The sequence below is a fragment of the Schistocerca gregaria genome, chromosome 8 (genome assembly GCF_023897955.1).
Source record: "Schistocerca gregaria isolate iqSchGreg1 chromosome 8, iqSchGreg1.2, whole genome shotgun sequence".
NCBI classification, from domain to species: Eukaryota; Metazoa; Arthropoda; class Insecta; order Orthoptera; family Acrididae; genus Schistocerca; species Schistocerca gregaria.
In genome coordinates this window covers 78,228,659-78,254,347 of record NC_064927.1, presented here as the reverse complement: position 1 = coordinate 78,254,347, position 25,689 = coordinate 78,228,659, and the positions used below count along the sequence as shown (strand labels likewise).

Below are 25,689 nucleotides of genomic sequence, written 5' to 3'. Positions count from 1 at the left end.
TATGAGGTTCACATTCTCCACTCCGCTCAAAAAGCCACTGCAAAAGTAAAACAATGTAATCTCCTACGAACGGCCTAACAAGTAAACTGATACAAGTTATGTAATACTTTCTAACGTCACAGTATTTCTCTCTGCATTCGGCGGATCTAAATCAGCAGCTCAGTAGAATCACAACCAATCACTTCCAAAAATATGTGAAACTAATGCAATGAATTAAAAGCCAAAGCCAGTACTTCAGGTGCCAGTGGGAAAAGTGCCACTCGTTTTTGGAGGCCTATGCCGACTACACGACATCGGAAAAATACGTGCGGTAAGTTTGAGGAGAACTGGGGTGCAGCTGAGTTAAGAAGGCTGGAAACGTAAGGGGAAGATTTGCTGTTACCAGGAACTGCGTCCCGGAGAGTTTTTTCAGTAGAAAACGGTGTAAAAATATAGATGAGTAAAAGCTTTGAGTTTGATCTGCATGACGATCATTGAGCATTGTCGAAAGTGCATGTTAGAAATACAACTTTACTAATGAACATAGCACAGAAGTTTTAATTTCAGGTTTGGTGAAGGTGTGTTTAGAAAAGAAATTTTATGTTTTTTTTTTCTTGGCCATGTAAGGAAATTGAAAAATAGCTACTATACCTCCATTCACCGAAACACGAGACGTACTATAAACACGTCAAGCGCGTGACCACTGCTCTGCCGCCGAGGGGTGTACAAGGCAGGCGCGCCAGAAATTAAAAAGTGAAATTCGTGTTTTTTAGAATTTGGCACCTGAACATAATAAAGTGATCCGAGAACTACCTTCCGACACCTTCTTTTACAATACATTAAAATTTATTGTCACTGAAAAAGAGAAATATTTAAGCTTTCAGGAAAAGTTGTTATTTCGCGTTACTCTATATTTATCACGCCATATCTCCTAAACTGTGTGTCGCACAGCAAAATAATTTTGTAATTGCCTTCAGTACTATATGTTGATGATGTCTGCAAATTTTCTGCCCAATAGAGTCAGTAATAGTGAAGTAATAAATTACAATCTCACCTCTGATGCAGAACTTTTACCAAATCATCATCCGAAATATAGTAAGCGACAAAATTTTCCTCTTTAATTTTTTTTGTGGGCGTGTAAGCGATAAAAGTTTCAGAAAGATTTGAATTTCATTTTGTAGTTTGTTCGAATGCGATGGGTGCAACCGTTTGTCCTTTATGAGCGATGCATTCTGCGGTTCGCAGGCGCGGCGCTCAGTCAGTGTGGCCGTCTCAGTTGCAGGTGTGAGCTCGTTAGTGGGTGTTGTACAGTGGCGATTTCAGGATATCTTATGTTCATCTGTAAAGACGCTTGAAAGACTAGTTGTTGGTTATTAGAGTAAGTATATGTGTTTGTAGTCACGCTGAGCATTCACTGTTTATGTGCGTATCCAATAGCATCGCATGATTTCTTATTTTATATATTCACTTATTTCATTAACACCACATACGGCTGTCCTCATTATGTCATCCACGGATTCAGCGAGCGAGGTCGACCTGTCTATTCTGAGTCCACCAAAGAAGCGAGCAAAGAAGAAATGATTAAGTTCTTCTGAGAAGCACATGGCGCTTAATGTCTATAAAACGGAACGGTTACATCCAGAGCAGTCGATCAGTGACATTGTTTCGAAAACAGCTGCAGCTACAGGCGTCGGACGTTCTTCAGTGTATTGTGTGATGAGTACAAGGCCACATATCTTTGAAGTCTTCCAAGGAAAGAAAATTACGACAGAAACTTTCTGAAAGTGTTGATGACTTCGATAGAAATGCGATACGAAGAAAAATACACGTTTTTTTTTATTCGTAACGAATTGCCAACAATTGACAAAGTGCTTACAGTCGTGAACAAAGATGCAGACCTGGGCAATTTTCGGAGAACTACATTTTATAAGTTATTGAGAAAAATGAATTTCGAATATGTCCGGCGGGGGCGCGATAGCATGCTAATAGACAGGGATGTCATCATTTTATGGCGGCGTTATCTTCGAACCATTAAACGGTTGAGAGATGAAGGCAGACCCATTTACTATTTGGACGAGACGTGGGTGAACGCAGGACATACCCAAAGTTACGTCTGGGTAGATGATACAATAAATTCCTCAAAACATGTTTTTCTGTCCGGATTATCCACCGGAAGCAAGGGCCCATCAGGTAAAGAGAAATGTCTGATTATCGAATACATTTCAAAGACGGTATGTTGAAGAAAGAACTTTTAGATATAGTGAAAAATCACAGAATAGCGCACAACGAATAAGCAATAGATGAAATGGCGAAGAATGCAGGGAAAACTGTCCTCAGAATTCCTCCGTACCACTGTGAATTAAACGCCATCAAGTTAGTGTGGACCAGAATCAAAGGCTACGTTGCAGCGAAAAACAGAACATACAAAATGTCGGAAGTTAAAGTACTGCTAGAAGAAGCAGTAAGAACAGTGACTGCAGAGGAACTGTAGAAAAAGTGGAAACTCAAATGTGGAAATAAGACTGCATTATAGAGGAGAGAGAGGAGCGGTTTGTTATAAACCTCAATGAAAACAGTTCACGTTCGACAGAGTGAACCTTGTTTCGTCCTTTATCATTATTATTACTTGTACTGTTATTAAAATTAACAATTAATTCTGAAACTTCCTGGCAGATTAAAACTGTGTGCCCGACCGAGACTCTAACTCGGGACCTTCGCCTTTCGCGGCAAGTGCTCTACCATCTGAGCTACCGAAGCACGACTCAGTGCCGGTACTCACAGCTTTACTTCTACCAGTATCCGTCTCTTACCTTCCAAACTTTACAGAAGCTCTCCGCTGCAGAGTGAAAATCTCATTCTGGAAACATCCCCCAGGCTGTGGCTAAGCCTTGTCTCCGCAATATCCTTTCTTTCAGGAGTGCTAGTTCTGCAATGTTCGCAGGAGAGCTTCTGTAACGTTTGGAAGGTAGAAGACGGATACTGGCAGAAGTAAAGCTGTGAGTACCAGCTGTGACTCGTGCTTCGATAGCTCAGATGGTAGAGCACTTGCCCGTGAAAGGCAAAGGTCCCGAGTTCGAGTCTCGGTCGGGCAGACAGTTTTAATCTGCCAGGAAGTCTCATATCAGCGCACACTTCGCTGCAGGGGTAAAATCTCATTCTGGCGTATTAATGAGGTTTATTACACTCCTGGAAATTGAAATAAGAACACCGTGAATTCATCGTCCCAGGAAGGGGAAACTTTATTGACACATTCCTGGGGTCAGATACATCACATGATCACACTGACAGAACCACAGGCACATAGACACAGGCAACAGAGCACGCACAATGTCGGCACTAGTACAGTGTATATCCACCTTTCGCAGCAATGCAGGCTGCTATTCTCCCATGGAGACGATCGTAGAGATGCTGGATGTAGTCCTGTGGAACGGCTTGCCATGCCATTTCCACCTGGCGCCTCAGTTGGACCAGCGTTCGTGCTGGACGTGAAGACCGCGTGAGACGACGCTTCATCCAGTCCCAAACATGCTCAATGGGGGACAGATCCGGAGATCTTGCTGGCCAGGGTAGTTGACTTACACCTTCTAGAGCACGTTGGGTGGCACGGGATACATGCGGACGTGCATTGTCCTATTGGAACAGCAAGTTCCCTTGCCGGTCTAGGAATGGTAGAACGATGGGTTCGATGACGGTTTGGATGTACCGTGCACTGTTCAGTGTCCCCTCTACGATCACCAGACGTGTACGGCCAGTGTAGGAGATCGCTCCCCACACCATGATGCCGGGTGTTGGCCCTGTGTGCCTCGGTCGTATGCAGTCCTGATTGTGGCGCTCACCTGCACGGCGCCAAACACGCATACGACCATCATTGGCACCAAGGCAGAAGCGACTCTCATCGCTGAAGACGACACGTCTCCATTCGTCCCTCCATTCACGCCTGTCGCGACACCACTGGAGGCCTGCTGCACGATGTTGGGGCGTGAGCGGAAGACGGCCTAACGGTGTGCGGGACCGTAGCCCAGCTTCATGGAGACGGTTGCGAATGGTCCTCGCCGATACCCCAGGAGCAACAGTGTCCCTAATTTGCTGGGAAGTGGCGGTGGGGTCCCCTATGGCACTGCGTAGGATCCTACGGTCTTGGCGTGCATCCGTGCGTCGCTGCGGTCCGGTCCCAGGTCGACGGGCACGTGCACCTTCCGCCGACCATTGGCGACAACATCGATGTACTGTGGAGACCTCACGCCCCACGTGTTGAGCAATTCGGCGGTACGTCCACCCGGCCTCCCGCATGCCCACTATACGCCCTCGCTCAAAGTCCGTCAACTGCACATATGGTTCACGTCCACGCTGTCCCGGCATGCTACCAGTGTTAAAGACTGCGATGGAGCTCCGTATGCCACGGCAAACCGGCTGACACTGACGGCGGCGGTGCACAAATGCTGCGCAGCTAGCGCCATTCGACGGCCAACACCGCGGTTCCTGGTGTATCCGCTGTGCCGTGCGTGTGATCATTGCTTGTACAGCCCTCTCGCAGTGTCCGGAGCAAGTATGGTGGGTCTGACACACCGGTGTCAATGTGTTCTTTTTTCCATTTCCAGGAGTGTAAGTAGAACTTTTGCACCAAATTTTAAAGAGTTTGCAGAGGTAAAAACGCACTGCGGACGCTTTGCATACGGTTGCCGTGAATGAAATGTATATAAGATATATCTGCTACCCTGATTTGTTTGTTTATTGGGGCTTTAGGCGCAAAACAGCTGAGGTCATAAGGAGCACTCAGTACTGTCCTAGTGACATACTGACTGTACATTGGAAACGGAAATCTGAGACATCTACACCAAAACAACCTTGGAATATCGTTTAAATGGAAATGTCACATCACGATTTGAAGGTTCTATTGATTACGTAATATGTGAAGGACAGTAATTGGAGAGCTTTATGGGGGAACTGAAGTATGAAAGGCTAATAACTTGAAACTTCCTGACAGATTAAAACTATGTGCTGGACCAGAAGTTTCATATCAGCGCACACTCGGCTGCAGAGTGAATACCTGATTCTGGCACATAACTTGCCGTGGTTGCTTGCACCGGTGCAGACTAGCTTACCTTCTACAAAAATTCATAAAAACTTGTGGACTTCTAACACTCATTAAAAATCAGAGAAACTACATAATCTGCATCAATAAAGTTATTTACATTTCGGTTAATTATCACTGCATCAAGTCAGTTTTTAGACTTACACTGGTTGCTAGATTTATGGGCCAAAGTACAGAACTTTATTTCTTGAAATCTTAATTTTTCATCACCACGTCACATGTGCGATTCTGCTTGCAAACTGCCCGTTTGGGTAGTGAGGGAACTCTTGTGATCAGGGCCGCCGTATTGCCGTGTGTTGTGTGTGTGAGTGTGTGTGTGTGTGTGTGTGTGTGTGTGTGAGTGGGGGGGGGGGGGGGTGGCAGGCTGCCGTGACGCCGCGCTGAACGAAATGCGCCGTAGGTGGGTGCACTCGCTGTAGCATCTTTAAATGTAAAAGTGAAGTCTTCATCTTCCCTGAGAGAAGTTAATATCTTTTGCAACAGCAGTATTGCAGGCGTGTCGGAAAGAAATTATGTGAGCTTGTTTTCCATTGGCTACAGTTAAATGTAAACTGAGAACAGGATTGCAGATGGCAGGCCCATGCTGTGGTGTGGACAGATGTGACTCTGCAATTCCACGCTTAAACTATTGCACTAGTTGTACTGAAGACACGGAAGTCAACTTAATCTGAGATCCATACTGATGATGCATTCTGAGCCGTGGCGCCATTGAGTTAGTAGACCTTTCTGGCGTCACTGGCTCAGGTGTAGTATCTATGAGGAAAGATCTGGGGGTTGTGTACTTAGGTCTTTCCTAGCCGATATACCGGGTGATCAAAAAGTCAATATAAATTTGAAAATATAATAAACCACGGAATATGAGGAAAGATCTGGGGGTTGTGTCCTTAGGTCTTTCCTAGCCGATATACCGGGTGATCAAAAAGTCAATATAAATTTGAAAATATAATAAACCACGGAATAATGTAGACAGAGAGGTAAAAATTGACACACATGCTTGGAATGACATGGGGTTTTATTAGAACCACCCCATACTGCTAGACGCGTGAAAGATTTCCTGCTGGTCCCGGCGGAGGTTCGAGTCCTCCCTCGGGCATGGGTGTGTGTGTTTGTCGTTTGGATCATTTAGGTTAAGTAGTGTGTAAGCTTAGGCACTGATGACCTTGGCAGTTAAGTCCCATAAGATTTCACACACATTTGAACATTTGAACAAAGATCTCCTGCGCGCGTCGTTTGGTGATGATCGTGTGCTCAGCCGCCACTTTCGTCATGCTTGTCCTCCCAGGTCCCCAGACCCCAGTCCGTGCGATTGTTGGCTTTGGGGTTACCTGCAGTCGCAAGTGTATCGTGATCGACCGACATCTCTAGGGATGCTGAAAGACAACATCCGACGCCAATGCCTCACCATAACTCCGGACATGCTTTACAGTGCTGTTCACAACATTATTCCTCGAGTGCAGCTATTTTGAGGAATGATGGTGGACATATTGAGCATTTCCTGTAAGGGACAGCACCTTTGCTTTGTCTTACTTTGTTATGTTAATTATTGCTATTCTGATCAGATGCAGCGCCATCTGTCAAACATTTTTTGAAATTTTGTATTTTTTTGGTTCTAATAAAACCCTATGCCATTCCAAGTATGTGTGTCAATTTCTACATCTACATGAATTCTTCAAGAATCATTATCTTCACAGTATTATTCATTAATTATCTTCAGTATACATCATATATAGCATCATATTAACGTAATACATCAACAGCTTCGTGCGCCGTTGCACACGTTTCATCACGTTGTCGGTTGAACACGAGGCCACTTCCAGAGACGCGAAGAATCCCATACATCCCTCCAGGGCAGGCTGTGTCGCCCGCCCGATGCACAGGAAGGCACCGCGGACGCCTTGGAGCTCACAAGATGACCGAAACTGTGGGTGTTTTCACAGTTTTCTCCCGCACAACGGCCTCCCAGTAGCTTGGATTACAGGAGTACGCCACAACTCCCACCTCTCTATCTACATTATTCCGTGATTTATTCAGTTTTCAAATTTATACTGACTTTTTGATCACCCGGTATATACGGGGTGCGCTGGCCCGAGCGAGAAGACGAAGTTTGGTGATTGGCGGTAGCGTCGCGACAAGGGGTGCTCACGACGTCCTAGCGGCGGCAGCCACGAGCTGCGCAAGGAAGGACTGAGCTGAGCGAAGATGCCGGAGACTTCACCGGCTCAGCGCCGACTGCAAGCAGCACGCAGACAACCCGTTGGCTGGTTGGCAACACTCGTGTCGGACGGCCGCTCCTGGCCTGGGTTTCCTCTTCTGCCTCGCTTTCATTGGCACCACTCAGTAACTGCTGTCACGCACCGTGGACCCATGGAACTGCTTGCTGACAAAGGGGAGTAACATTCTGTAATCGTCGTGGTGATTTCTTTTATTGTCTACCTACCCTGCTTATTATTTTCTGGTTTGTACCCGACCCTCAAAGTTTTACTCGGTCGGCACTTGGGTCACAACTGTAAGCAACTGGATTGTAGACACTATGAAAGGTGGCTGCACTGATTCACAGCGCCAAAGATTGCGCCAAAGAGTGTCAGCCGCCTCCACTGGCAGTGCTTGTTGAGAAGTTGCTGAGGGCAGTTGTAGTTCTGAGGTAGCCGTAGTTAGAGTACTAGTTGTGAGCATGTCGTGTGCAGTTGTTCTGATGGGCTAGACAGCCGATGCTGTTCGATTGGTTGTAATGATCACTGTATTTTTCGTCAATATATATGAGGTAATTAAAGCATTTTTGTATTTTAAATTTCAATGCCTCTTGCTCACAGATTCAGTCAACAAAGCATCTGGCTTGTGTTCATGTACAGGGTGTTTCAAAAATGACCGGTATATTTGAAACGGCAATAAAAACTAAACGAGCAGCGATAGAAATACACCGTTTGTTGCAATATGCTTGGGACAACAGTACATTTTCAGGCGGACAAACTTTCGAAATTACAGTAGTTACAATTTTCAACAACAGATGGCGCTGCAAGTGATGTGAAAGATATAGAAGACAACGCAGTCTGTGGGTGCGCCATTCTGTACGTCGTCTTTCTGCTGTAAGCGTGTGCTGTTCACAACGTGCAAGTGTGCTGTGGACAACATGGTTTATTCCTTAGAACAGAGGATTTTTCTGATGTTAAAATTCCACTGCCTAGAACACAGTGTTGTTGCAACATAAGTTTTCAACGGAGGTTTACTGTAACAAAAGGACCGAAAAGCGATACAATAAAGGATCTGTTTGAAAAATTTCAGCGGACTGGGAATGTGACCGATGAACGTGCTGGAAAGGTAGGGCGACCGCGTACGGCAACCACAGAGAGCAACGCGCAGCTAGTGCAGCAGGTGATCCAACAGCGGCCTCGGGTTTCCGTTCGCCGTGTTGCAGCTGCGGTCCAAAAGACGCCAACGTCCACGTATCGTCTCATGCGCCAGAGTTTACACCTCTATCCATACAAAATTCAAACGCGGCAACCCCTCAGCGCCGCTACCATTGCTGCACGAGAGACATTCGCTAACGATATGGTGCACAGGACTGATGACGGCGATATGCATGTGGGCCGCATTTGGTTTACTGACGAAGCTTATTTTTACCTGGACGGCTTCGTCAATAAACAGAACTGGCGCATATGGGGAACTGAAAAGCCCCATGTTGAAGTCCCATCGTCCCTGCATCCTCAAAAAGTACTGGTCTGGGCCGCTATTTCTTCCAAAGGAATCATTGGCCCATTTTTCAGATCCGAAACGATTACTGCATCACGCTATCTGGACATTCTTCGTGAATTTGTGGCGGTACAAACTGCCTTAGACGACACTGATAACATCTCGTGGTTTATGCAAGATGGTGCCCGGCCACATCGCACGGCCGACGTCTTTAATTTCCTGAATGAATATTTCGATGATCGTGTGATTGCTTTGGGGTATCCGAAACATACAGGAGGCGGCGTGGATTGGCCTCCCTATTCGCCAGACATGAACCCCTGTGACTTCTTTCTGTGGGGACACTTGAAAGACCAGGTGTACCGCCAGAATCCAGAAACAATTGAACAGCTGAAGCAGTACATCTCATCTGCGTGTGAAGCCAGACACGTTGTCAAAGGTTTCGCGTAATTTCATTCAGAGACTATTCCACATTATTGCTACGTATGGTAGATATGTGGAAAATATCGTACTATAGAGTTTCCCAGACCGCAGCGCCATCTGTTGTTGACAATTGTAACTACTTTAATTTCGAAAGTTTGTCTGCCTGAAAATGAACTGTTGTCCCAAGCATATTGCAACAAACGGTGTATTTCTATCGCTGCTCGTTTAGTTTGTATTGCCGTTTCAAATATACCGGTCATTTTTGAAACACCCTGTATTAGAGTGTAATTCTGGTTTCTATGCGCAATCATAGTATTTCTGGGTTCTTTTTTATTACTTCATTGTAAATGGCGTTTAAAGCATCTTGTCGTATTGAGGAAGAACCGTGCCAGATGTGTACGTTGAATCACACTTCCACACACAGAACAGTTACACTTGTGCTTTCTTGTTTCGTATCTTTTATAGTTGCTGGGGACTTAATTAATTAATTGTGTTAACGGAAGTTTCCTTTCATTCTTTGTTGTTATTCTATGCAGTCAGATTGCGTACTAATATTATTCAGGGCCAACCGGTTATGAGACTTCGTAGCCGGACATACAGCTACTAAAACAAAAAATATTTGCATTATATTTAATTAAGCCCCCATGCAACTAGTTGTTTTACAATTTTTCCCGGTATGACATTGCCTTTCCTTTCTGGTTTGTAGCAGATCATTAATGTTCTTGTTAATCAGCTCTTCGTCATAAATACAGCGGCGAAAATTGTTCTAAGGTACAGGTTGCCGCTAAACAAAAGAGGGACCTTGTGGTTAGATTTAGCTGTTAATCGACACAATTCTTTGATTGTAATCGAATTTCTCAGTCGATAGTTATAATCTGAACAACCTGTTGCACTAAGCTGTGCGTTTCTGTGTTTCAAAGACCTGGTCATTATTGGTGTACCTTGTGGAACCGCCGAGTGAGTTCTCTTATAATAAGTGTTCACAAGTAATGTTCCTTCAGAGCGCTCTTTATAACTGACAATCAGTTTAACTTTGAAAATATTAACAGCCAACTGTCTTCAGGGCTTTAGTCAAAATAAAATTGTCAGAAGAGACGGGTTGGGGTCCAGTCGCACCTTGGTTGCCGATTGAAATTAAGAGGTTGGTTGCTTAGACGTAAGCAGCGTCATTGTCATGTTGTTTGCTAATTTGTTTAACGTTTAAGCACAGATGCGCTTCTTAACCCCGAACCTTTCGCCATAGAGATTTCAAATTAAAAGTTATCTATTTTTAATAATTCTGTGTGTGTGTGTGTGTGTGTGTGTGTGTGTGTGTGTGTGAAATCCTAAGGGACTCAACTGCTAAGGTCATCAGTCCCTAAACTTACACACAACTTAACCTAAATTATCCTACGGACAAACACACACACCCGTGCCCGAGGGAGGAATCGAACCTCCGCCGGGACCAGCCGCACAGTCCAGGACTGCAGCGCCATAGACCGCTAGGCTAATCTCGCGCGGCTTTGAGTAATTGAATCACTCTTGTCATTATTGGTGCTTACATAGTTTTCATTTGTTGCAGAAGGGCATTTAATAAGGGAGACTGTGTCCAGTGCGATAGTAAACGCCGCTGTTTCACCGGTACCGGGCGGGCTGCAGGTCCGGCTGTCTTGTAATGTCATATTGTTTGTTGTTTTGCAATACAGCGCTTCAGATTTCTTTTGCAAAGATTAAAAGCTTATTCACCTCAAGGCTTAACGTCAAAAGAATTTTGCAAATTTGTTCGTTTAGTTAAAGAAAATTTTATGGTTAAATGCTTCGCTTACCTGTAAAACACAGTTTATATATTGTTAAATAAACAGGTTGTGTGAAAAGAAAGTTATATTGTTGGAACCTCCCTTCCATGTTTTCCTTAATTCCAGTAAGTACCACGTACCACATTCAACCCCATATCCAACCTTCCGGCAGAGGTTCGAGTCCTCCCTCGGGTATGGATGTGTGTGTTTGTCCTTTGGTTAATTTAGGTTAAGTAGTGTGTAAGCTGAGGAACTGATGACCTTAGCAGTTAAGTCCCATAAGATTTCACACACATCTGAACATTTTTTGATAATCCAACTGAGGTTTTGTTTTGGTTTTAGGGCGCAAAACTGCTACGGTCATTAGCGCCCGGTCTATGACTAAGAAAAGGTAAAAAACGAAACTGGAAACCAGCAGCAATGGGAGCGAAACTCAAAAAAGTGGGGAAACTAAAAACAGGCGGAAAGCTTAAAAAACCACTATGGAAGGGGGGTTGTTTGTCCCCAAAGAGAGCTTCAAATGACTGACGTCATCTCACTGGCACTAATAAACTCGAAAACGCGATCGGCTGAGGGCGTGTCATCTGCTAAAATGGAAGATATATTAGGCGACAGCTGTAGACAGGCGCGTAACGGAGTAAAATAGGGGCACTCGAGTAAAAGGTGTCTCACCGTACACAGTTGAGAGCAGTGGGGGCGGAGTGGGGGTGGATCGCCGCTTAAAAGATGTCGATGGCTAAAAAAACAGTACCCTATCCGGAGTCTAGTTAATATTGCCTCCTCCCGACGACGAGTACGGCAGGAAGAGGTCCAAGCACAGGGAAGAGCTTTCACGTCCCGCAATTTATTATTGGGAAGTGTCGACCAATGTGCGTGCCATAGAAGTTCTAGGCGACTAATGACCTCAGAAAATAAGTTGCATAGTGCTCAGAGGCATTTGAACCTAGAAGAGAGACTGCACCCTTGGCCGCTATATCGGGTGCCTCATTTCCACAGATACCAACATGTCCTGGGATCCAGAGGAACGCCACAGAGCCCCCCCCCCCTCCCCCAAGTGGAGCAAGTGGAGGCACTCCTGAATCCGGTGGACCAGAGGGTGGACAGGGTACAGAGCTTGGAGACTGAGGAGAGAGCTGAGCGAATCTGAGCACATAACATACTGCATCCGCATCCGGACAGCCTGGAGAACAGCGTAAAGCTCCGCAGTAAAAACCGAACACTGGTCGGGAAGCCGAAATCGTTTTGGAGTGTCGCCAGCAATATAGGCACTCCCAACTCCAAACGATATTTTTGAGCCATCAGTATAAATATATGTGGCATCCTTCATTTGTGCGCATAGAGCAGCAAATGCCGGACGATAAACAAGAGAAGGGGTACCATCCATGGGAAACTGACAAAGGTTACGGAGCAGGCAGATCCGGGGCCGGAGCCAAGGCGGTGCTGTACCCCAAGTTGTCAAGAAAGTCTGAGGAAGGTGGAAGGAAAGAGAATGTAGCAGTTGACGGAAGCGGTTTCCTGGTGGTAGTAGGGAGGAAGGGCCGCCTGCATAACCTAAATCCAAGGAGGATTGGAAAAAAGTTATGGGCCGGATTAGCACGCATGGAAGACAGATGGCTAGCATAACGACTCAGAAGGACAGCTCGCCGATTGGACAGCGGATGTTCAGCAGTCTCAGCATAAAGGCTTTCCACAGGGCTGGTGTAAAAAGCTCCATACACTAAACGTAGTCCACGGTGACGGACAGAGACGAGACGCCGAAGAATAGTCGGCCGAGTAGAAGAGTTGTCTAAGATGTCACCCAACTGCAGTCCTATAAGTTGTGCGAACATTTTGTATGCCATGAGAATCTGGAATCTGAGACATCAGGCAGAGTTCTGGAATTTATTGGTGGTCGTAATGCTCCAAAATTTGTGTTACGTTAAATCAGCATTACTAGTAGGTGTCGCCGAACCGTTTCATCAAAATTCGCTGTTGTGAAAAGAATCGAGTGTTTAGTTACTTGTTTGGAAAGTGTTCTTATTTGTATTTTTGTAAAATTTTGTACAGATTGTCGCGTTAGTAGTAGAATCCGGTCAAAGTCAGAGAGTTAGACGCATGCACGACTGTACAGCTGCAGTTTGCAGCAAAGATAACATCTACGGCGCAGCTGCCCACCGCAAGACTCCAACGACAGTCTCAAACGAAAAGCGAGAGTTAGCGTGCTATGTTTGTTCATCGTAAATGGTTCTTGTTTTGTTCACGGAGAAATTCAGTTACTCGTTGATGGTTGGTAGCCGGACTAAGTTAGATCGGTCCGAATTGGGGTTAGACTCGGGAATGTTTGAGTCAGACACTACAGTCGTTTCAGAGAATTCCGTGGGATTGTTATCTGCTTGTTTGAGTAATCTTTGCACCAATCAGTGATAATTTTCATTTCACTTTGTGGGATGATAAGTGTCGAGTGAAGGGAACTTAAAATTTTGTGTGTGCTAGCGGTAGTGGCTATGGTATATTACAGTTTAGGATTGTTTTCTTGTGGTTGGTGATTTTATGCCAAAACAGTACTGAACGAAGTGTAGCTTGAAAGCCACTCATTTGTACGCGATCCGTATCTTGGCTGGATTGGAGACTTTTGATTTTGTTAAAGCAGATAAATAACGTTATCACATCAAGCCTTTGCCTGAATTTGGAAGTGGAGAAGGCACGCACTAAGGAAATAGTGCATCTGCGTTTTTATATTAGTAGAATTTAAGGTGAAAGCAAGCACTTAGGAAATAGTCAATTTGCGACATTCTGTTAGGGGGGCTTCTTTTGCAACTTCAGCGTGAGCGACGATGTATTTTAGTTAATGTTGGGAAATATCTGTACAGATACGTGCATTGTGTTGTCTTTGTAATTATGGGAACGGTCATCCTACGGTTGTATGTGATACAGTGAGAACCAAGTAGGAGATCTGCGCGCACGGTGTCGACTTTAGTAGCTTTTCCTATAAAATCCTAAACGACAAACCAAGAACCATTATTACTGAGAGCACGCTAATTGTCTCTCCTATGGTGCGAGTGCTGTGTTTCAAATAATTTCATTAGTATCGGGTTCCCGGAAAGTAAGACCCTGAAGCAGGATTAATTTCGTGTCTATTTTAAAGTCCAAGTGACACCCAGGGCTTTTGTTTCTTTTTCTTTTTTAATTTTCTGATTATAGGGTTTGCTTGATTGGCCAGCGCTCGTAAAATCGAAGCTGACTTGTATCTGTAAATGAAAGAAAACAGCCAATAAAGACAGAACAATTTCTATTTTAAAAATGAAAATAGTGAAACAAGTGTTACGTGCTCCATACTTAATATTCAAAGATATTTTAAAATTAAAGTTCAGTTTTATACCAATTGAACAATTGGCAAATGTCGAAAAGTAAAGAGGCAAAGAAAGTCAAAGGTTAAAAAAAATCTGCAACGTTATAAAATGCAAACATATTGATACCCAAAGAAACAGTATTATTATTTCAGATTTGTTAATTTACAAAGAGAGAAATTATTTCATATTTCCTAAGTTAAAAAGGAGAGAAATTATCTCCAGGATTTTCTTGAAAGGGAAAGGTGATTAATTCTTGTGGAAAGGTAATTTACTTCTTTCTGAGACTGTGAGAATTTTAAAACGAATGAATACATTGGTTTTCAAGTTATGCAGTGATACTGCTGTAGCGTGGTTGCTGTCATGGAGATAAAAAAGAATGTAGTTGTCATTACGTTGCGAACTTGATGCTGACGTCCGCCATCTTAAGGAGCCCAAAATATTAGGTTCATCACAGTCATATCTCCAGGCTCGCCACAGTGAACTTCTCCGTGACGACACTATGACGTACCAGTGCCTAGTTTCGTGGTGTACTGAAGAATGGGATACCACCCATCGGCTTTCAACAATGACGTCATAAGTTACAAGAGGTGATGCATTACACAGATTTAACAGTAAAGACGAATGTTGAGAAAACAGATGGTTCACGTACATTCATGTTTCCAACATAATGTTAAGTATATCGCTTCTTTGAGTGGTAGTGTCTTGTTCTTCAGTTGACCTACATAGCTCGACTGGGATACTAGCACAAAAAAGAAAAAAATGGGACAGAAGTAACGTTAGCATGGAATACCTCAGTTGACATGTATGAGTTGATCCCGAACTTCAGTTGATCTGTTTAGCTTAAATTGCAGTATGGGATACAAATTTAATGTATGTCAAATTTTTCACCTTTGCTAGCACTAGTATCCTACCCTTCGGTTGACCTACGTAAGTCAACTGAATTACGGTACACAAATTTTGCAAGTCTTGCTTCTTTCACCTCCGCAACTGCTGGCATCCTATTCTTCACTTGATACTAGTACTCATACTTCTTCTGACCTGTAGACGTATAGGTCAACTGTAGAATAGGACATTACGCTAGCGAAGGTGAAAAAATCGACGTACGCAACATTGGCATCATGTACCTTAGTTGAGCTACACGAAAGCGGATAAAAGCGACGTACATAAAATTTGTATCCAATACTTCAGTTGACCTATATAGGCCAACTGATGTATGGGATACAACTTTTTGTCTTTGATACTAATAGAGTCGATTGAAAATTGTCGTATTAGTACTAGCGATGACGAAAAAACCTGCAACAGTAACATTTGTATCCCGTACCTGAGTTGATCTATGTTGATCAAATGAAGAAGAGATACTAGTGTTAGCGAAGGTGAAAAACTCGACATACGTGGAATTTGTATCCTGTACTTCAATTAAACTATGTAGTTACAATGGAATGAAAGCCTTTAGCTGCTTACAGACGTTGACATACGTCAACGGGGGCAGATGAGAGTGAGTTCCGAGATCGGGACTCGAACTTGAGATGTCCTGCTTACGTGGCAGACGCGAACCTGGGATGTCCTGCTTACGTGGCAGACGCTCTATCCATCTGAGCCACCGAGGATACAGAGGATAGTGCGACTGCAGGGATTTATGTCTGGCACGCCTCCTGCGAAACCCACATTCTCAACGTATTGTACCGCACTACATTCGTAGTGATTCGTAGTGCCCCCGCCTATTATTACAAGCGGCTTTTTGCCGATTCCCGTAAGAGTTCGGGCACTGTTTGTGCATCCGCACAGAAGAAGAAGATGGTCAAGTGGTCGGTGAGCCTTAACTATATAGGTCAGCTGAAGAATAAGATACTGGCACTAGCGCAAGCGAAAAGCTGCGACATACATAAGATTTGCAACTCGTACTTAGGTTTACCTAAGAGGTCAACTGAAGAACAGGATACTACCTTCGTAGTTTACTGGCCTACATAGGTCAACTGAAGTACAGGCTACTAATTTTTCGTACGTCGGTCTTTTCGCCTTCGATCAACTGAAAAATATTGTAGTAATACTAACGCTAGCGAATGCGAGAAAAAGCTACAACTGTCGAATTTTTATTCCGTACTGCAGTTGACGAATCCTTCTTCAAATCTTCCATATTCATAGGAACAGAGAAATCCATACCTATAAACAAAAATTAAAAATTGTCCAGAATGAAAACCAGTTCTTCCAAAATATCTCTAACTCATTATGCATGGAAATAGGTACCGAATGAATTGGAACGAACAAATTATTTAAATTAATAGAAGAGACAAAAAACGTACACAATGTCTAGCCCTGTCTTTTAAAAACACATTCATTTATTTCAATTTATAATGAAGACGCCTCGCCACATAAGATAACCGAGTTATTATCTATAGCTCGAAAATAAAGACATTAATATCTGAGAGTAACCAATGACGTCATTGGTCAAAGCCAACGGGTTGTGCCCCATTCTTCAGTTGACCCCAGTTTCGACTATATTGGGTGCTTTGATTGTTTCATCAAAAATGACAGCTTTCTTTGTTTACGGGTATACTAATCGATCCGATCGTAATATAAAGTGGTCTAGTGAAGCAGGGGATACAACCCGTCGGCTTTGACCAATGACGTCATACATTAGTCATGGGTAGTAATGTCTTCACTTCGAGGCATAGATAATAAAACAGTTCTGTGTTCCGGATAAGCGCTGTCATTGTACATTAAAATAATTATTCGTAATGATATTGAGCTAATTTGCAGTATTAGTTTGTTATTGTAGAACAATTTTTAGTGTCTTATCTTCGTTTATAGGAATGGATTTGTCTGTTTGTGGGTATGTAATTTTCTTTACTGTCTGTCTAGGCGAGCTTCGGTTATTCCTTCATATTTCCGTGTGGTATGTTCACTTTTCCATTTGCTCCTTTCACGGTATTTCACTATTTTGATATTTCACTGTTTTATTCCACCAATATGTGTATTTTCGTATTGTGAAGTACATAATAAAAATTTCTCAGCTGTCAACCTTCTTTCGTTTCCCAGCAGTAATATCACTACGACATTTTCGAATGTGTACTTGCTATATAACAGGTGAAACCCTGACACAACTAAAATTTGATCCCGTACTTCACTTCACTTTTACACTGATGACACAACTAAAATTTGTATCCCGTCCTTCACTTCTCCTTTACACTGACACTATATACACTCCTGGAAATGGAAAAAAGAACACATTGACACCGGTGTGTCAGACCCACCATACTTGCTCCGGACACTGCGAGAGGGCTGTACAAGCAATGATCACACGCACGGCACAGCGGACACACCAGGAACCGCGGTGTTGGCCGTCGAATGGCGCTAGCTGCGCAGCATTTGTGCACCGCCGCCGTCAGTGTCAGCCAGTTTGCCGTCGCATACGGAGCTCCATCGGTCTTTAACACTGGTAGCATGCCACGACAGCGTGGACGTGAACCGTATGTGCAGTTGACGGACTTTAAGCGAGGGCGTATAGTGGGCATGCGGGAGGCCGGGTGGACGTACCGCCGAATTGCTCAACACGTGGGGCGTGAGGTCTCCACAGTACATCGATGTTGTCGCCAGTGGTCGGCGGAAGGTGCACGTGCCCGTCGACCTGGGACCGGACTGCAGCGACGCACGGATGCACGCCAAGACCGTAGGATCCTACGCAGTGCCGTAGGGGACCGCACCGCCACTTCCCAGCAAATTAGGGACACTGTTGCTCCTGGGGTATCGGCGAGGACCATTCGCAACCGTCTCCATGAAGCTGGGCTACGGTCCCGCACACCGTTAGGCCGTCTTCCGCTCACGCCCCAACATCGTGCAGCCCGCCTCCAGTGGTGTCGCGACAGGCGTGATTGGAGGGACGAATGGAGACGTGTCGTCTTCAGCGATGAGAGTCGCTTCTGCCTTGGTGCCAATGATGGTCGTATGCGTGTTTGGCGCCGTGCAGGTGAGCGCCACAATCAGGACTGCATACGACCGAGGCACACAGGGCCAACACCCGGCATCATGGTGTGGGGAGCGATCTCCTACACTGGCCGTACACCTCTGGTGATCGTCGAGGGGACACTGAATAGTGCACGGTACATCCAAACCGTCATCGAACCCATCGTTCTACCATTCCTAGACCGGCAAGGGAACTTGCTGTTCAAACAGGACAATGCACGTCCGCATGTATCCCGTGCCACTCAACGTGCTCTAGAAGGTGTAAGTCAACTACCCTGGCCAGCAAGATCTCCGGATCTGTCCCCCATTGAGTATGTTTGGGACTGGATGAAGCGTCGTCTCACGCGGTCTGCACGTCCAGTACGAACGCTGGTCCAACTGAGGCGCCAGGTGGAAATGGCATGTCAAGCCGTTCCACAGGACTACATCCAGCATCTCTACGATCGTCTCCATGGGAGAATAGCAGCCTGCATTGCTGCGAAAGGTGGATATACACTGTACTAGTGCCGACATTGTGCATGCTCTGTTGCCTGTGTCTATGTGCCTGTGGTTCTGTCAGTGTGATCATGTGATGTATCTGACCCCAGGAATGTGTCAATAAAGTTTCCCCTTCCTGGGACGATGAATTCACGGTGTTCTTATTTAAATTTCCAGGAGTGTATATCAATTGGCGAGCAAGATACAAATGTTGCGTACAGCTCTGTAGCTCAAGTAACGAATGGGATACTATTAGCGTCCAAGGCAACAAGAAAACTAACCCACTGTGAAGTACGGGATACAATTTGTATATGTGTCGTCTTCTTGTCTCCGTGTAGTTCAATTGAGGTACACGTTGCAAATGTAACGTACGTCTATTTCCACCTTTTCGTTTCCAAGTGTACATATATAGAGGTCAGCGGAAGTCTGGTATACATATATTACATACGTAGGTCCTCCTGTCATCAGTAGTACCGATATGTACGTAAGAAAAGTCTGTTAGTAACAGCGGACACGAAATAAACAAAACATCTACAATTTGCATCTCGTGTTCCATTTAGCGGACGATACATCGTTCAAGTGAAGAACAGGACAGTAATGCTAGTGAAAACGACGAAATCTACTAACGATAAACTCTTATTCCGTACTGTACTTAAGCAACACGCTTCGAATGAGCTTTTCATTTGTATCCGGTGTTTCATTTACGGTTTAGTGAAGCAGGGCATACATAGTTGAAGTGCACAACAGGACAGCGATGCTAGTTGAAACAAAGAAATCGACGTACGCTGAACTTGTATCCCGTACAGCACTTAAACAATACAGTTCGAAAGAGTTTCAAGATACAACTGACATACAACTGACATACGTGTAACGTGGTGTATTCTTTGCTACTAATATATTTTACTCATTTATTTCCATTGTATTTTGCGGTGAAATACTAAGATACAAAAACGCGATATAGTTAATGTGAAAGTACTACTCGCCCTTATATATGTGAAGTACAGTTATTCTCTCTTCCATTCCTTTGTTTCTGAACATTCTTCTCAGCTCTTTCATCTTTGTAATACGTGCTCTCTGCCCAATTCTGACGTCATTGGTCAAAGCCGACGGGTTGTATCCCCTGCTAAACTAGACCCATATAAAGTTTAAAGTAATCACATGTCGTTCGTAAGTGGAGCCGTTCAAGCAATATTTCCTTTTGATTATATGTTGCACTCTTTACATTTATTGTGATAGTTTTATTTCTGTCATTTGGCTTTAGATTTACCTTACTTTGCTCAGTGTCCGTTCTCTCTCTTCTTTCTTGTATTCTCCATTGCCTTCTAAGTCACAAATGCTCCAACGTCCGAGCCACGCTGTATGAGCGGTCTCGTCCCCACACAACACACGGCTACGTAACCGCTCTGATTGCTGGGCAACATCCCATCTCCTAATTTCCTCCTGCCAATAATTATTCATTGTCGTCCCCTTGAAAAAAAGATTCTGGCTAGAAAAGCTGGAGACAGCGCTCACGTGGTTGCGTGAATGTGTATTTGTACTTTGTTTCCTTTTTGAAGAAGGCTTTGGCTGAAGACATGTTTGGCTGTCATTACTAAAAAAAAAAAAAATTCTTACATACTTGTTGTTGTTGTTGTGTTCTTCAGTCCTGAGACTGGTTTGATGCAGCTCTCCATGCTACTCTATCCTGTGCAAGCTTCTTCATCTCCCAGTACCTACTGCAACCTACATCCTTCTGAATCTGCTTAGTGTACTCATCTCTCGGTCTCCCTCTACGATTTTTACCCTCCACACTGCCCTCCAATGCTAAATTTGTGATCCCTTGATGCCTCAAAACATGTCCTACCAACCGATCCCTTCTTCTAGTCAAGTTGTGCCACAAACTTCTCTTCTCCCCAATCCTATTCAATACCTCCTCATTAGTTACGTGATCTATCCACCTTATCTTCAGTATTCTTCTGTAGCACCACATTTCGAAAGCTTCTATTCTCTTTTTGTCCAAACTAGTTATCGTCCATGTTTCACTTCCATACATGGCTACACTCCAAACAAATACTTTCAGAAACGACTTCCTGATACATAAATCTATATTCGATGTTAACAAACTTCTCTTCTTCAGAAACGCTTTCCTTGCCATTGCCAGTCTACAATTTATATCCTCTCTACTTCGACCATCATCAGTTATTTTACTTCCTAAATAGCAAAACTCCTTTACTACTTTAAGTGTCTCATTTCCCAATCTAATTCCCTCAGCATCACCCGATTTAATTGGACTACATTCCATTATCCTCGTTTTGCTTTTGTTGATGTTCATCTTATATCCTCCTTTCAAGACACTGTCCATTCCGTTCAACTGCTCTTCCAAGTCCTTTGCCGTCTGTGACAGAATTACAATGTCATCGGCGAACCTCAAAGTTTTTACTTCGTCTCCATGAATTTTAATACCTACTCCAAATTTTTCTTTTGTTTCCTTTACTGCTTGCTCAATATACAGATTGAATAACATCGGGGAGAGGCTACAACCCTGTCTCACTCCTTTCCCAACCACTGCTTCCCTTTCATGCCCCTCGACTCTTATTACTGCCATCTGGTTTCTGTACAAATTATAAATAGCCTTTCGCTCCCTGTATTTCACCCCTGCCACCTTTAGAATTTGAAAAAGAGTATTCCAGTCAACATTGTCAAAAGCTTTCTCTAAGTCTACAAATGCTAGAAACGTAGGTTTGCCTTTTCTTAATCTTTCTTCTAAGATAAGTCGTAAGGTCAGTATTGCCTCACGTGTTCCAACATTTCGACGGAATCCAAACTGATCCTCCCCGAGGTCCGCATCTATCAGTTTTTCCATTCGTCTGTAAAGAATTCGCGTTAGTATTTTGCAGCTGTGACTTATTAAACTGATAGTTCGGTAATTTTCACATCTGTCAGCACCAGCTTTCTTTGGGATTGGAATTATTATATTCTTCTTGAAGTCTGAGGGTATTTGGCCTGTCTCATACATCTTGCTCACCAGCTGGTAGAGTTTTGTCATGACTGGCTCTCCCAAGGCCGTCAGTAGTTCTAATGGAATGTTGTCTACTCCGGGGGCCTTCTTCCGACTCAGGTCTTTCAGTGCTCTGTCAAACTCTTCACGCAATATCGTATCACCCATTTCGTCTTCATCTACATCCTCTTCCATTTCCATAATATTGTCCTCAAGTACATCACCCTTGTATAAACCTTCTATATACTCCTTCCACCTTTCTGCCTTCCCTTCTTTGCTTAGAACTGGATTGCCATCTGAGCTCTTGATATTCATACACGTGGTTCTCTTCTCTCCAAAGGTCTCTTTAATTTTCCTGTAGGCAGTATCTATCTTACCCCTAGTGAGATAAGTCTCTACATCCTTACATTTATCCTCTAGCAATCCCTGTTTAGCCATTTTGCACTTCCTGTCGATCTCATTTTTGAGACGTTTGTATTCCTTTTTGCCTGCTTCATTTACAGCATCTTTATATTTTCTCCTTTCATCAATTAAATTCAATATTTCTTCTGTTACCCAAGGATTTCTACTAGCCCTCGTCTTTTTACCTACTTTATCCTCTGCTGCCTTCACTACTTCATCCCTCAGAGCTACCCATTCTTCTTCTACTGTATTTCTTTCCCCTATTCCTGTCAATTGTTCCCTTATGCTCTCCCTGAAACTCTGTACAACCTCTGGTTCTTTCAGTTTATCCAGGTCCCATCTCCTTAATTTCCCACATTTTTGCAGTTTCTTCAGTTTTAATCTACAGGTCATAACCAATAGATTGTGGTCAGAGTCCACATCTGCCCCTGGAAATGTCTTACAATTTAAAACCTGGTTTCTAAATCTCTGTCTTACCATTATATAATCTATCTGATACCTTTTAGTATCTCCAGGGTTCTTCCACGTATACAACCTTCTTTCATGATTCTTAAACCAAGTGTTACCTATGACTAAGTTGTGCTCTGTACAAAATTCTACTAGGCGGCTTCCTCTTTCATTTCTTAGCCCCAATCCATATTCACCTACTATGTTTCCTTCTCTCCCTTTTCCTACACTCGAATTCCAGTCACCCATTACTATTAAATTTTCGTCTCCCTTCACTATCTGAATAATACTTATCAAAGCAAAATATCCATTTTGCAGGTTTTAAGTATCTAAAACCATTCCCTTAATTGCATTTATAGCATCCCCCAATGCTGGAAGAAGTTTAAATAGTTTTATCGTTTGCTTTACCCCGTAAATTGGTTTTGTTAGTCACATACTGAATGACGCATCGTAGGTAAGATTTCAAAGTGAGAAAATATGGAAACCACAGTGACACTAGTGCACTGACAATCCGATAAAACAATAATTTCATTCCAATGGAGGTGTACCTCTATGCAGTTCTGTTTCTTTGACACTTCAATAATCGTTCACTTTGTTGGCATGCACAAGATGCGACAGCAAACACTGCTTCTTCCGCATTGCACACGTTTATGGGCTAACAAAGAATACGTAGGTAAGTTTTTTTTACAAACGTCAACAATGAAAATATTGTGCATACGAACTGAAAGCTGAAAATGGGATGAACAATAAGCAAACAAGAATTGGTTTCGGAGTTCCAGCTTCATTTGATATCGATACAAATATGGTAAAAGTGAAATACTATGGGTTACGAAGGCATCCTTTACACATTACATCCTTCTCCTCTTGGATTTTCTGCAGCCATGGTTTCCGAGTTGATAGTCCATGCTGCTGCAAACGTCCTCGAAATGTTCGTGCAGTTGGTTGTTGTCTTGCAAACGACCCCATCTGTTGACTCAGGGATCGAGACGTGGTTGCACGATCCGTTACAGTCATGCGGATAAGATGCCTGTCATTTCTACTGCTAGTGATACGAGGCCGTTGGGATGCAGCACAGCGTTCCGATTACCCTCCTGAACCCACAGATTCCATATTCTGCTAACAGTCATTGGATCTCGACCAACGCGAGCAGCAAGGTCGCGATACGATAAACCGGAATCGCAGTAGGCTATAATGTGACCTTTATCAAAGTCGGAAACTTGATGGTACACATTTCTCCTCCTTACAGCAGGCATCACAACAACGTTTCACCAGGTAACCCCAGGCAACTGCTGTTTGTGTATGAGGAATGGGTTGGAAACGTTCCTCACGTCAGCACTTTTTAGGAGTCGCCACCGGCGCCAACCTCGTGTGAACGCTCTGAAAACCTAATCATTTGCATATCCCAGCATCTTCTTCCTGTCGGTTAAATTTCGCGTCTGTAACACGTCATCTTCATGGTTTAGCAATTTTAATGGCCAGTAGTGTATAATGCAGACTGCTACCTCAAAAGAAAGATTACTTACACTAGTTTTGTGATATCTTATGTTATCACTATTGTAGTGGTGTGTACTGGTGTAGTTACATATACTAGTTAAGGATGTGTACAATTGAATGATGACAGGATGTGTTTTTTTAATTCTTTATTTTGAAAATAAGGAAAGGTCATCCTCAGACGAGTGAAGGAGCTTCAAGATAGCATCTTCTCGAGGTGCTCGTGTTTGTTCAGCCTTACGAGGTCCAGGGCCGTCCTGCCCATGTTCTCTCTCGCCTCCAGGCTGGCGCCGACTTCCAGCAGAGCAGCTGCGACATCTGCGTAGCCGCAGTAAGCCGCACAGGGCAGGGGCGTCGCTCCCCAGTGGTTCCTGGCATCGGGATCCGCAGAGGACGCCGCCAGCATCTTCACGACGGTGGCGTGGCGAGAGAACGCAGCCAAGTGCATAGGCGTGCTCTGGCAGTGGTCCCTGGCGTCGAGCTCGGCCCCGCCCTGCACGAGACGCCTCACTACCCCCCACGTGCCCCCACGGTGCTGCCCAGTGCGGGGCGGTCCATCCGCTCCAGTTTTCGTCCCTCACCCTCACGTTCGCTCCTGCCGCCAGCAGCACCTGCAGTTCCTCCTCCATCCCCAGCTTAGCTGCCTGGATCAACCTTCTACCTCTTTCCTGCTCAGAAATGCTCCTGCACAAGACGTAGACATCCTTACGCTCTACTATAAACACACATGCCAAACGAAGAAACCTATTATAAAAGCGAAACTGTAAGCACTTATGAATACTCATCTGTCGTGTGTCAAATTACAAATCCAGACATCGCAGATTACAAATCTAGATATCTCACTTATGTATAGCAGTACCCGTCCATTAAACTCTTCATCCACTTTCCCTTAAAGATTTCTGCATTCCGTCTCATACCTAACTCACTTGTGAAATTTCATCGTAATTCATTCCACACTGGTATCTTCGACCTTAGAATGGCACGCGTATCGTTAACAAATAGTCAACCTCCACTAAAACATACAGTTAGTACAGCTAACACACGAATCTATTCACATCTCTAGACAGTCTCATCACAGGGTACCAAATAAATATCAGTCAGGTTATTCATACATTTTGTGACATGCCTTCACCAACCACAGGATGCTACTGCCTCCCACAAAATCAGTTTGGCGGAATATTTCAGATATAAGGATGACAGTGTGTCGACTCTCCCTGCCACTCATCCACAAAGACTCATCCTTAATATTAGCACAGAGCCACAGATAAACATGCATCTACTCAAAGATACACTCTTACACTCTGAAACCAACCCCCACCATCCGCACTCCCCTCACACACCTATTGTGATATGACCCTGCCGTGGTAGACATGCGTACCCAAGTAACAGAGCCGTAACTGGTGATTGACAAACTTGTGCAGTCATATCCACATTGCCCAGAATAGTTGGTTTACAGTGCAACCCATGTCATAGTTGTCACATTGCAAGTCATCTAGTCATCTATCACTTGTCACTGGACCCACTTACAATATGATACTTATATATATATATATATATATATATATATATATATATATATATATATATATATATATATATATATATAATCAAATCTGAATGAAATAAAAACGCTACTGCCTCTGACCTTTGGGT

The 25,689-nt window shown here is 43.9% G+C and overlaps 2 protein-coding genes and 1 non-coding gene across 3 annotated transcripts in view; 1 reads left to right on the top strand and 2 right to left on the bottom strand.

The window, feature by feature from the left end:
* LOC126284329 (ankyrin repeat domain-containing protein 6-like) overlaps window positions 1-25,689 on the bottom strand; it is a 147,054-nt gene that overhangs the window by 99,297 nt on the left and 22,068 nt on the right. The gene's annotated exons all lie outside the window — the stretch shown is intronic.
* On the top strand, window positions 2,997-3,071 carry Trnas-uga (transfer RNA serine (anticodon UGA)). The gene has a single exon. It is a non-coding gene; the product is annotated as a tRNA-Ser (tRNA).
* The window catches only part of LOC126285029 (uncharacterized), a 91,431-nt gene continuing 89,927 nt past the window's right edge, over window positions 24,186-25,689 (bottom strand). Inside the window, exon 5 of the mRNA XM_049984354.1 lies at window positions 24,186-24,720. Coding sequence (XP_049840311.1) covers window positions 24,186-24,720 — 535 coding nt within the window. The remainder of the gene's footprint in view (window positions 24,721-25,689) is intronic.